The 12,149-nt window shown below is 46.5% G+C and overlaps 1 protein-coding gene across 1 annotated transcript; it reads left to right on the forward strand.

Annotated features, from left to right (window-relative positions):
• Positions 1–1,091: 1,091 nt before the first annotated feature.
• LOC309435211 (protein mono-ADP-ribosyltransferase PARP12-like) lies at positions 1,092–11,796 on the forward strand. The gene is made up of 8 exons (XM_082043187.1): positions 1,092–1,282; positions 4,307–4,442; positions 5,199–5,319; positions 6,390–6,480; positions 7,694–7,769; positions 8,523–8,653; positions 10,412–10,563; positions 11,463–11,796. The coding sequence occupies exons 2-8, from the start codon at positions 4,383–4,385 to the stop codon at positions 11,741–11,743; spliced, it is 912 nt and encodes a 303-aa protein (XP_081899313.1). The 5' UTR covers positions 1,092–1,282; positions 4,307–4,382; the 3' UTR covers positions 11,744–11,796.
• Positions 11,797–12,149: the final 353 nt, after the last annotated feature.

Raw genomic sequence — 12,149 nt, forward strand, 5'->3', positions numbered from 1 at the left:
TTGTAGCTTGCAGCCAGTTGTTTGTTTTCAGAGAGGATGTTATGCTGCTCCCAGCAAAGCCATGCACACATTTTCTACCAAACCAGAATATGTTTTCCTAGAGCTGATATTTCACGCCTGCTGAAGCTCTTGGCTTCAGTTCAGAAGGGTATTTTACTAGAGAACTCACATATGCAGAAGGGAACCTGCAGGACCTGATCCTATAAATCTCATCAGTCAAAGGGAAGCATAAAAGTTTCACAAATGTGAAGCTGAGAGCCAGATACTATGTGAGAGGTCAAAAGCCAGTCTGAAGAGGCCAGATGGGGAAGAAATGAAGTTCAACTTCATAATCCTGTGTTTTTTTTTTTTCTTTTTTAATACTGTGTCTATAAAATGCACTCAGAGTGCACCCTTTCCAGAAACTGAAACAGAGATTTATGTGTTCTGGCCACTACTGGTCTGATCTGACTAGATCATAAGGAAAAAAATACTCTGGGCAATTCAATGAAACATAATTTGTGTAACAAAAAAAATAATGAAAAAAATGCTTGCATCTAAAGAAGTTTATGTAGTTAGTACTACTTGACTTGTGATTAAGCTTTGTGCTTCGAAGCTCTGCGGGGAAATGCTGTCAGTCTTTTAGACTGAAGGGCCAGACTGGAAACCTCCTGACCCTTCTCAGATTTCCACAGGAAAAAGCAGAGTGAAGACTCAGACTTCGGGGTAAAGGAATAGGAGTAGTCGGGACAGCACAGAGATCTGCGTGGGCTGACTGAGCCTGGCCCTTGGTTTGCACTGGTTTGGGTGGCTGTGTGTGGCACTGCATGCTGCAACCCCCCTGAACACTGCGATAACCAACACGGAGAGTGTGTTGGGAGATGCTCCCACTTTCTGCATTGAGATTCAGGGTTTGCTTTGCAAGGCAACACTGGCTTTTGGCTTTCATAGAGTGATGTTCAGAAGCTGCTCCCAGCAAGAATCTTGAAAGGAGAAGGTCCTGAATATCCCTGGCTGCTGGAAGGATGGGAGGAATCTAGGGAAGGTAAGAGCTGGTGTGCAATGAGAGGAACCAAGCAGTTGGGATAAACTATACCAGTTTGTAGGGTCGTAGATTTTACCGATGCATCTGCCAAAAACATCAGCTGTGCCTGGCTGCTCTGCTCTTGGCTGGCAGATGCGCCTGCGCACGTGGTGCAAGAGCTGGACGGAAATGTTACGCAGGCTCCACTTCCAAAGGTCAGCAGCAGTGGAAAGGCACCCGTGACGTCCTGCCGAGAGAGGCTGCGGGAGAGACGGCGAGGTACAGACGTGCGGTTGGGAGTTCACGAGGAGCTCTCACAGGCCAGTTGTATTTTATTTCTCAAGGTCTCATCACAGCCGCGGGACCTTTCCCATGTGGAGGGAGAGTGCAGAGGGCTCGTCCGACTGATGGAGACATGGCTGATGCATCAGCTCCTGGGCATGGTGGCTGGGCAGCCTGATGGCAGGGCTGTGAGTAGGGAACATGAACAGCTGGCGTGTGCCGGGCTCTAACAGATTTCCCCAGGTGCTGGAGCGGGGGAAACAGAGGAAGCAGGGATTTTACAGTTTGTGGGCTTGGCTTTAGGGTCTGCTAGAAGGATACCTTGCTTGCAGTTAGCCATACTGTAAGCTGTGTTTGTGTCTTCATTAATTCATTCTTTCTTTCATGTGAGGGAGAAGTATGTAAGAGAAAAAGTGGCATGAGGTTGTATAAAGTTTCCTCTGCATAAAACTGTTCTTTCGGAGATATAAAAAACCAAATTTACAGGCTACCTTTCAGTTGCACAAGACCAGATAGCGAAATCTTCCGCAAAAGCTGAAAGACACTACCTGTCTTGCCAGGCATATATTTCTGTCTGCTTTTTTAAGTGTTTCACTTCCCTTTCTTTCTATTTGGGGTTAGCTGGTGAGTGGAAAATCCCTGCAAAGGGCAGAAATGCTGGCAAGTGAAACTGAAAGTAAGGCATGACTGGACATCTTGGAAAGCTGATGGGGTGGGAACCGGAGCCCTGGATCTTGGCAGGGGTGCCGGCAGGGGTTGGCATCCATCTACAAAGTGGGGAGAGAGGGAACATGGGTGGGGGACCAATGGAGAAAAGCTGCCTGGAAACATCATCCCACCCCACTCCCTTGCTTTCTCTCCCATTTCCCCTCCTCCCCTTTCAAACCCCACACTCTGTATGTACAAACATCAAATTCTCCTGTGGCTGCGGCGGCAGCAGCAGCAGCAACAAACTGCTGCACAGAGGGGAGAGAAGGGGCAGCTGCATCCAGAGCTCCCAGGAGTGCTGGATCTCATGAGCCTCCTGCAATGGGATTTCAGAGAAAATAATCTGGGAGCAATTTTTCTAGGAATAGGCCTGGCTGGTGTTACTGTGTACAAAGAGGAATTGTGGTCTGTAGACAGCAGTGCAACAAGCCAAGGCTGCGAAGAAGACGAGACCTTCCTCGCTCCTTATTCTGGCAGGCCAGGGGCTGCCAAGCCTTTGTTCGTGGACTTTTGCACTGTAACCAACTCTATGGGGGAGCTCCTTCTGTAACGTTCTCCTCTCATTAGCCTCCTCTGAATACCCATGATGCCTGCCAATGCGTGAAGGGCATCAAAGCAGACTAAATGATCATTTCTAGTTTCTGTTTGAATGCCATGTTCAGATTCTCCAGGCAGCGCTGAGTAGCTCAGCCACAGACCCTTGCTAACTCCACAGCAGGTAGGTGGGCAGGTCTCAGCTGCATGTATGTGCTCCACAACAGGGTTGTGTTGTGGGAGCAGCCAAGTGATGAGATGCATAGAAAAATGTTGTCTGGGTCCAAAACTGGGACATCCGAAGGAGGCTGAAGCACAGCAGCAAGAAAAATAAAAATCTCTGAATTTGAATTATTGGTAGCTTACTGTTTCAGCTTCTTCTATTTGTAGGTGCTGTGTCTCTGGGGTAGAGCGCAGAGCAGAGACTTTGCTGGTAAGTGATTTTTTTTATTTCTCTCCAAAGAATTTGACTTGGCTGGCTGCCAGATGCCCACCCAGCTGCTCTCTCACTCCCCTACCTCAACAGGACAGAGGGACAAAATAAGATGGAAAAGTTCATGAGCTGACATAAAGACAGGACAAAATCACTGGACAAAATAGACTTGACTTGGGGAAAGTTAATTGATTGGCAATTAAAATAGATTTGTATGGTGAGGAACAAAACCAAAAATTAGAACAACACCTTTTCCACAACCCTTTTCTTTCCAGACTCAACTTCACTCCATCATTCCTGACTTTTTAACCTCCCCTTTGGCCCCTCCTCCCCAAAGTGGCGCAGGGGGCTGTTGAACGGGCATTGACCTCAGTCCATAAGAATTACCTTCTACCATCATTCTCAAAAATTTCCTGTGCTCCAGCATGGCTCCCTTCCCACAGGCAGCAGTCATTCAGGATAAGCCTGCTTTGGCATGGACTTCTCTCCATGGACATTCCTTCAGGGCATGTCCACATGCTGCAGTATGGGGTCCTCCACAGGCTGCAGTGTGGGTATCTGCTCCACCATGGCTCCCACAGGTTGCAGGGGGACAATCTGTTTCACCATCTGCCGGGGAGTCTCTGCTCTGGAACCTGGAGCACCTTCTCCCGCTCCTCCTTCACTCATCTAGGTGTCTGCAGGACTTTTTCTCTCACTTTTTTTTCACCTCTCACTGCTGGACAGCTTTCTCAGAGGCACCATGAGCTTGACAGATGGGCTCAATTGTGTACTGCAGTGGGTCTGTTGAGCCAGCTGTGTTGGGCATGGGGCACTCCCTGGTTTCTTCTCACACAGAAGTCCCTGCTGCCAGCACCTGGGCACCTGCACCTGGTACAGTACCTGTGAGTGGCAGCTTTGGTTTCCTGAGCATGCAAGGAAGGATGATTCGGTCAGTGCCTCCTGAAGGCACTCTGACTTCTGCTGCTGATCACTCACTGCCTGCTTAGAAGCCAAATCTTACTCCTGTTAGCCAGCTGGCACCACTGGCCTTCATGTAACGAGCTGAGTTTCTTGTGTCAAGTTGTATTTTCTTACAATGTATTATTTTAGAAAGATACGTCTTGGAGAAAAACAGTGATCTGGGTCCAAGTCACAGAGGTCAGAGTCACTTCTGTGATGCTTACTATGGCCCATAAATGTACAAACATCAGTTCCTCAGTTTTGGACTGGGCCGCGCTTCCCAGGTGGAGGGGTTTCCTTTTCTAGAGAAGTCATTAGACTTCTGACCAGACCAGGAATATCACGTAGTTTGACAGCTTTGGAAAAAGACCCCTACTTTAACTGGATTTTTCTTCTGATGTTAGGGCCAAGGAAGCAGCCAGGCTTTGGTCAGCTCTTCTGTGCCTTTGGTGTCTTCTGACTCATCCATCAGCTCCCGAAATGGAGTACACCTGGTGTTGGCTGGATGATTCTGGGGAGTGGATTGAGTACGGGAAACAGGTGAGATCCCTCTGCTTTTGATGCCAAAAGCTCTTGTTAAGTGATCTTTGGAGAGTTATTTAGGGCACGTTGTTCTGCATCTGGTGCATTTCACACATGCTGCTGGTGACCTTGCAGCGCTGCTCTGACGCACTGGTGGGTTTGTTGTATTAATTGTCCCTCAAAGCAGTACTGCTACTCTATGGCAACTTTTAAAGGACTGGCTTTGAAAGTAAGCGTGTTTTCCAGAGATGGCAGAAGTCTTTTGGCTGAAGCTGACCACACAGGCTGAAAGCTGCTTTGTTGCTGTTCTACAAACAGCTGTTCTTTGTGGGGTACCCCTCCATCACTGAAGAACAAAAAGCTTGAAGACTTAGAGTCTTAGTTCAAAATGGCATCTCAGGATAGTGGCCTGGGGAAGCACTGGTGTTTCTCCACAGTGTCACCTAAACAGTATCACAGTATGTTTGGGATTGGAAGGGACCTCAAAAGATCATCTAGTCCAATCCCCCTGCTGGAGCAGGAATGCCTAGGTGAGGTCGCACAGGAACATGTCCAGGCGGGTTTTGAATGTCTCCAGAGAAGGAGACTCCACAACCTCTCTGGGCAGCCTGTTCCAGTGCTCTGTCACCCTCACTGAGAAGAAGTTTTTTCTCAAACTTAAGTGGAACCTCTTGTGTTCCAGCTTGATCCCATTACCCCTTGTCCTATCATTGTTTGCCACCGAGAACCAAAGACTGCTTTGCAACAGGTAAAATTCCCTTGTTCTTTCTATAGCATCCGGATCACTGCTCTGCCACAGTGACATCTGAGCTTCTGGAGAAGGAATTTCTAGCTGACTGTAAAGGCAGCGTGGTATTCAGGGCTGGCTCTGAGAAGTATGCTTTAAGCTTTGAAGGTGAAGTATCTCCTTGTTTTAAGTTCATTATACAGTATAGCTGGCTTTAAAGTAGCCTCCTTCGTGGAGAGTTGTCACCTTGTGTCTGGGCTTCTTTGAACAAGTCTTTTTCCTCCCCTGAGTTTTCTCCAAGCAGAACTTGAGCAGTTTGTCCATTTCTCTGCAGTTTTGAGATGGTCTGACTGAGCTTTTAGACTTGGACATTTATAGTAAAAAAAGCATTTCTGATAATATTGTATATTCTGAAGAAGAGCTGAGAGTAAACACTTCATGGGACCTGGGCTTGACATTTGAATTTATGCAACTAAAGAGGACAGATGAGAAAGGAAAAAAAAAAAAAACATGACAACCCCACTGAAAAGTCAAGTACTGAAGAAGTGAACCCGTGGTAGGCATCTTGCAAGCCACTTATGGGAAGAGAAAGCACGAAGTGCAAAGGAAAATTTAGAGAGAGAATGGGAAATGCTTTTCTGTTTCTGATTTATTTACCCATCTTAAAATTCCTGCTAGCTTTCCAAATTTTAAATCTGTTTCCTGGCATGAATAAAGACAGTGGCATTTAAAGGAGGAAACAATGGATAATTAGCCATGTTACACAGCGTGTGCTCTGTGATATTGTTACAGGACCAAAAAGAGAGTACAGACTTTCCTCTTAGTAACACGTAGCAATCCCACCCTGCTGGGAAAGCTAGATTTATGGCCTCTGTTGGACTGAAAACTCCTCCCTGCTGTAGGCCTGACATCAGCTGTGTTTTTCTCTGGCTAAGAGCCTTGATGTGAATGTATGTACAGGTGATGCTGGTGATTAGTTGTCTTTGAGCTTCCTTTGTTACCTGTGTTAGCAGGTGGTTGACCTTGTTGGTCTCCAAGCAGAAGTAGCACAAGTGGGAATGGTTTCAAACTATGAACTGAGGTGGGGATGTGTTACGGTGTAAGGGTAGAGAAAATACCACCATGCAATATTCAGGGCTATCTCTTTTTTTTTTTTTCTTTTCCCTAAACACATAAGATTGTGCCTCTGAACAATAAATTATCTAATTATCTAATTATCTTTGTGTTTTTCTTTCAAGATATGGTCCAAACAAATTTGAGCTATGGAACTCAAAGAGAAGTTGCCCGACTGCCAAAATTTCTGCTCTCTGAATGTGAAAAAGATAGAAGGTAATATACATTCATTACTTAATAATCTCTCTAGACTTCTGCTAAGAAGTTCCTCCTACCTGTCTAGAATTCGATTTTAGATGTCTTCAATTCATTTCTAGACACCTTTTGCTGACTGGTTTAATGGCAAATTTTGCAGTGACAGTATTTGTAAATTGTGCAACAGTTCTGTGAAGTGTGCTGGAGGGAGGGAGTTTTGGTGTCAGTCTCTGGCTTTACCCCTAGACTAGATCTGTTCTCTCTGTGAGAGAAAGGCCACACAGGGCTGACACAACTGTGCCAGGAATTCTTATTCTTGACTCATAAATTAACAATGCACTAAGCTGTGTGCAGAGTAGGAGCAAGGGACTGCCAGTCCCAAGGACAGTGGAGCAGATAGCTGCTATCCCCTGGAAAGCTGAGGATAAAATAAAACACAGAAGCACATCCCTGTAAATGAAGTGAACTGGATGCACTGATTTGGGATACCTTTTATTTTTTTAAAAGGAAGTTCAGCCTGACAGAATTTGAGTGTGTCTGCTATAAAAGGCAGTTGTGCTACTGCTTTATTTTAAAAAGAGCCTTGTTTCCTTCAGAAACTCACCAGCAGACAGTGCATCTGAAGCCAAGGGTTCCATTTGTAAGGGTTGGTTAAACCAAATGTGGGTTGATTCAAAAAGAAAACAGACCTCAGCTCCTGAATGGGTGCTAATGCTCCTGTTGCCTGGGTTAAAACACGCAGGCCAGGAGGGCCTTAGTGCTGGAAGCTGTTGGGCACTGACTGGTGCCGTAGCTCCCGCAGGGCACAACTGCTCCCCTGCAGCCTCCTGAGAGGCCTGGTCCTGGGGACAGGTCACCCATTGTCTCCCCTGCGATTTAGAGATGAGTAGCCACATGGAGGGAGAGGACTCATGCTCCAGTTTCCTAGAGGTTCAAGCAGTATGTGTGGTGGGTTAGCTGGAGCAGTTGTATAAACCACTCAGCTAGGAGCAGGTTGCTTCTCATTTGAGGCTCTCCTACCAGTGTCTTAACCTGCCAGCAGGGTCATTACTGTCTTAAGGATTTGTGTGGCAATCTAAACTGGAGAAAGGGATAATGGTTATGTGGAATGTAAAATAAAAGTAATAATCCAGGGATACTTGAAGGCTGCCACAGAGCCAGCAGCTGGATCTTTTGTAAGGAGGATTCAGTTGGGAGTATCATGAACTGACTTCTTTTCTTTTCTTTTCTTCAGACATAATATTGCTCTATCCCATTTTGTCTGTCCTCCAGAATGGGACGAATCTGCACTGCCTGATATTGGGTTTGAGGTAGGTCTTTCCAGCTCTCCAAATGGGCAGGATAAACTGTGTCCTATACTGATTTTTCTGAGAACATGACCCAAGGCACTTGAGATGTTTTCAGCTTTTAAACGTGTTTTATAAGATAAACAACTATGAGGTGAAACAAGACTGACAGTTTCACATTTCAGTATAGATCTGTGTTTCCTGGGAGGGTCTCTGAGATCCCCTACATACATCATGAAGGATAAAAAAATGCCCTTCTGGCCATTACTAGTCTGACCTGTCCTTTGTGCTCTCCCAAGGCACCTAATCCTCTGATAAACCGGATGACTTACATCTTAAGAGGGTGCTGCAGTATTTCCTCTGTGGATTTGAGGCAAAATGTTATTTGCCACAGTAAAACTAAGGCTTAGTCCTCTAGGGAGGGAGCTAAGGTGTCAAATTAAGGTGCAACTGATGGTGACTCTTTTCCAGCCTCAGTACTGCTGTGCACTTCATATTTAAGTTACTCTGAAGTAAAAACAGTCTAGATGCAGAAGTGTGTCCACCAAAGGAAGTTCACATGGGACTGCATTAATTCCCTCAGTCAGTGCCTGCACTTCCAGCATGGAGAGTGGGAGTGAAGATGGGAAAGTATGGTTAGATGGAAAGACAGAAGAGGCTTGTGATTTTAACGGCAGGGCTTTTCCTCTCATGTGAGGAGGTTGGTGAGCCCTTTGGAAAGACTGGGAGTTGTTAGTATCAGTAATACCTTATTTTTGATGTTTTTAAAATTTTCAGTTGGTAAAGCTCAGCAACACTTCCTGTGAATATGGAAAAATTAAGAGGCTATTTGAGAAGACGATGGAAGGTTACAGCATCGACCAGCTGCAGAGGATCCAGAACCCAACACTTTGGCAAGTTTTTCAGTGGTTTGTATCTGGTTTATTTCATTATCCTGATGCTAGCAGAGGGCTGGTATTTCCTGATCTACTGTCCTCCACAGTCTACACTAGTAGTTGCTGGATCCAGCAGCTTAGCAGAGGTGTGACTGCCATGTGTCTGTGTGCCTGGGTTCGGCTGGTAACCAGGTTCAGCACATCTTCCTTGTGTGCACACAGGCACAAACACACACCTACACACAAAGTGTATGAACATGCACACAGCTGGCCATAAAACCCAACACAGACAGCACAGCACTTGTGCAACCATGAACAGCAACAAAGGCCTCATCCTGTTGTCTTCCTCTGGCTGTTTGGGATAGAAGCCTCTGACTGGAATGTATGCACAGGTATGGGTCCCTGCAGGAGTTGAACTTAGACATTCAGTCTACCCGTGTGGTGGTTCCTGGGTCCTCTCATCTCCAGTTATGTTCTGCATAGACACACGTGTGCAAATGGGTCTCTGTAGACTTCGTGGTGTCAGTGGTTGGCCCAGACCTCCTGGTCCCTCTGCTGAGCAAGCTCAGACATTCTGGTCTCTCCAGCACCTGGCTCAGTCTTATGACTGCCCCAACACCTGCCTCCCAGGCCAGCTACCCTCCTTACTAGCTGTTCAGCCTTATATTGGCTAGTGATCAGAAACTTGCTTACTGCAGTTGCTGGTGCTGTGGACATGCAGCTCCCTCCTGTGACCCACGGTCCCACCTGCAGTTGCTGTACCCAGACGCCCGAACACGTGCATGCACACAGACTTGGAGAGTCTATCACCCAGGTAGGAGTTAGAAATGGAATTTAATGAGAAGATAGGCAGCCCATACAGATCAGGGACAGGGCATGGCCAGACAAGCCTACTGAGCAGCCAGTTGCCTGTTTATACACAACCAGCCCTCTTTACACCCTTATCAATCTATTTTCCCATGTTTGCTTGTCCTCAGTCCGTCCTGTTCCCTCCCTTCTCCTACTGACACTTCTACTTTTAAACATTGCATTTTAAGTCCTGTGCAATCCCCAGATGCTATTCCCCACTGTTCCATAGTCGGTCCCATACTCTCGTAGGTGGTGCCCTGCTTCTGTCCACAAGCTTGTCCAGAGCCTTGGCATTGCTCATGGTGTTGGGTGTCCCCTGGTTCCTGGGGCTGAGGGTCCCCTGAGGCAGCCCTGGGAGAGGGGGTTGTCTCTGTATTTTTTTTATGACAGAACCTAAGAGGTTGCATGCGAGGTTCTTGGTAGTGTTATTCAAAAAGAAAGTTATTTTCCTTCACCATGACTTGACCTGTGGTATCTCACTTTTATTCTTTTTGTTTCTTAGTCTCTTCCACATGGGATTTTTTAAAAAACAGGAAATTTTATGTGGTAAAGATAGGGATAGAGATTATGCGATCTTCACTGTAGCTTCATACAGCTCAGTTTTATAACCATATTTATGCATTCTGGATTTATATAACCTGGGAACTGACCAATTCCCAGTCAAGAGATGTTTGTCTCTTTACTCTCTCATGTGGTATGAAGTTGTGGGTGACACAGTCCAGAGTCATGATGAGAACTTTTTGTTTTGCTGGAAGGAGCCAGCTGTGCAGCAGGGTACCAACAGAAGTGCAAAGCAGGCAGTAACCCCACTGAGAGTGGTTTGTATCACTGTTCCTTCAGGACCCAAAAGCAGGAGGAGTTGAGTTGGGAAACTGTCCTCATTTGAACCAGAGTAACGTGTCTTTTTTTTTTTTTTTTTTTTTTTTTTTTTCCGGTTCCTAGGCAAAAGGAGCAAATGGAGAAGCTCAATAAATCGAAATCAGTGGATGAGCGGCTCCTGTTCCACGGGACAAATCCATCCCATGTGTCTGCCATCTGTGAGCAGAACTTTGACTGGAGGATCTGTGGGACTCATGGCACAACGTATGGAAAAGGTACAAAGGATATCAAGCTCCTGGTAGAGGGTGTCCATAGGAGGGTCACAAAGTTGGTGAAGGGTTTAGAGTGGAAGTCGTATGAGGAGCAGCTAAAGCCACTGTGTTTGTTCAGCTTGGAGGAGACTGAGGGGAGACCTCATAATGTCTACAGCTTCCTCACAATGGGAGGAGGAGGGGCAGGTGCTGATCTCTTCTCTTTGACCACCAATGACAGAACCCAAGGGAATGGCAGGAAGATGTCCCAGGGGAGGTTTAGGTTGGACATTAGGAAAAGGTTCTTCACCCAGAGGGTGCTGGAGCACTGGAGCAGGCTCCCCAGGGAGGTGTCATGGCCCCAAGCCTGACAGTGTTCAAGAAGAGACTGAACAAGCCCTCAGGCACATGGTGTGAACTGTGGGGCTGTCATATGCATGGATAGGAGTTGGACTCAGTGATCTTGCGGGTCCCTTCCAACTCAGGACATTCTATGATTCTGTGATTAAGTGTGGGTTCAGGGGCTGCAGCAGTGCAGGCTGCAGACCCTGGCCAGGCTGGAGGGTGGGTGCAAGGTGTTTGACTGTCCCTGACCCCAGCACTCCTGCCAGCAGGGCACCGTCATCTGTGTGCCTTTGTATTGCTGCAGGCAGCATCAGCAGCAATCCTCTTTCAAGGGGGGCTAAACCCCTCCACTGTTTGCTGTTCAGCAAAGCTTTTGGACAGGTGGGACTGGGAGACTGATGGCAAAATGTGACTAGAGTCTGTCAATGCTTTAAAATAAGCTGATGTGGAAACACATGCTGAGGTTGCATGTGGAGCAACATGGGGTTGTTGAGTCGCTGGCTTGCCAAGGTGCTGATAGCAGATGTTTGTTCCTTGGTTGATTTGTTGTTTTACCTGTGGCTTTTTCTGGTTCCCAGGAAGCTACTTTGCCAGAGATGCCAGCTATTCTCACCAGTACTGTTCCTCTCAGTGTGGTCGCTACAGAATGTTTGTAGCTCAGGTTCTCGTTGGAGACTTTGTTCAGGGAAACAAAAACTACCTTCGCCCTCCACCCAGACCCGGCCATAAAAACCGACTTTATGACAGCTGCGTGGATGACCCAACGGACCCTTCCATTTTTGTTGTCTTTGAGAAGCACCAGATTTACCCTGCCTACATCTTGGAGTACAGCACTGACACCCAGTGCGTGATCCTGTAATAAATCATGAAATCTCCTTTAAATTTACACTGAATAAATTACACTTTCTTACATCTTTTTCTTTTTAATGTTTGTTGAATATTAGTAGTAGCTTCAGACCATTTTGTAATGCAGTGAAACAATATCAGTTCTCTGAAGGATTTCAGAGCATAGTTTTTTGGTAGGGTTATTCTTTTGCAAGCAGAAAGTGCTCAACTTTAATCTCCACTTTATCTCTGGCCTGGGTGGGGATGTACCTGCCTTGTGTACCCTGATGCAGTGACACCTTCTGCTGCTGGAAGCAGCACTGCTGAGTATATGATCAACTTGATCCACTGATACAGTCACTTGGGGATGATTCCTGCCTGTGATGGTGCTGACGTGCCAAAGGGAGACTGGGTGGAGAATGCAGGAGGGAAAGTGAAAA

The sequence above is a fragment of the Streptopelia decaocto genome (assembly GCF_964273445.1).
Source record: "Streptopelia decaocto genome assembly, chromosome: 1".
NCBI classification, from domain to species: domain Eukaryota; kingdom Metazoa; phylum Chordata; class Aves; order Columbiformes; family Columbidae; genus Streptopelia; species Streptopelia decaocto.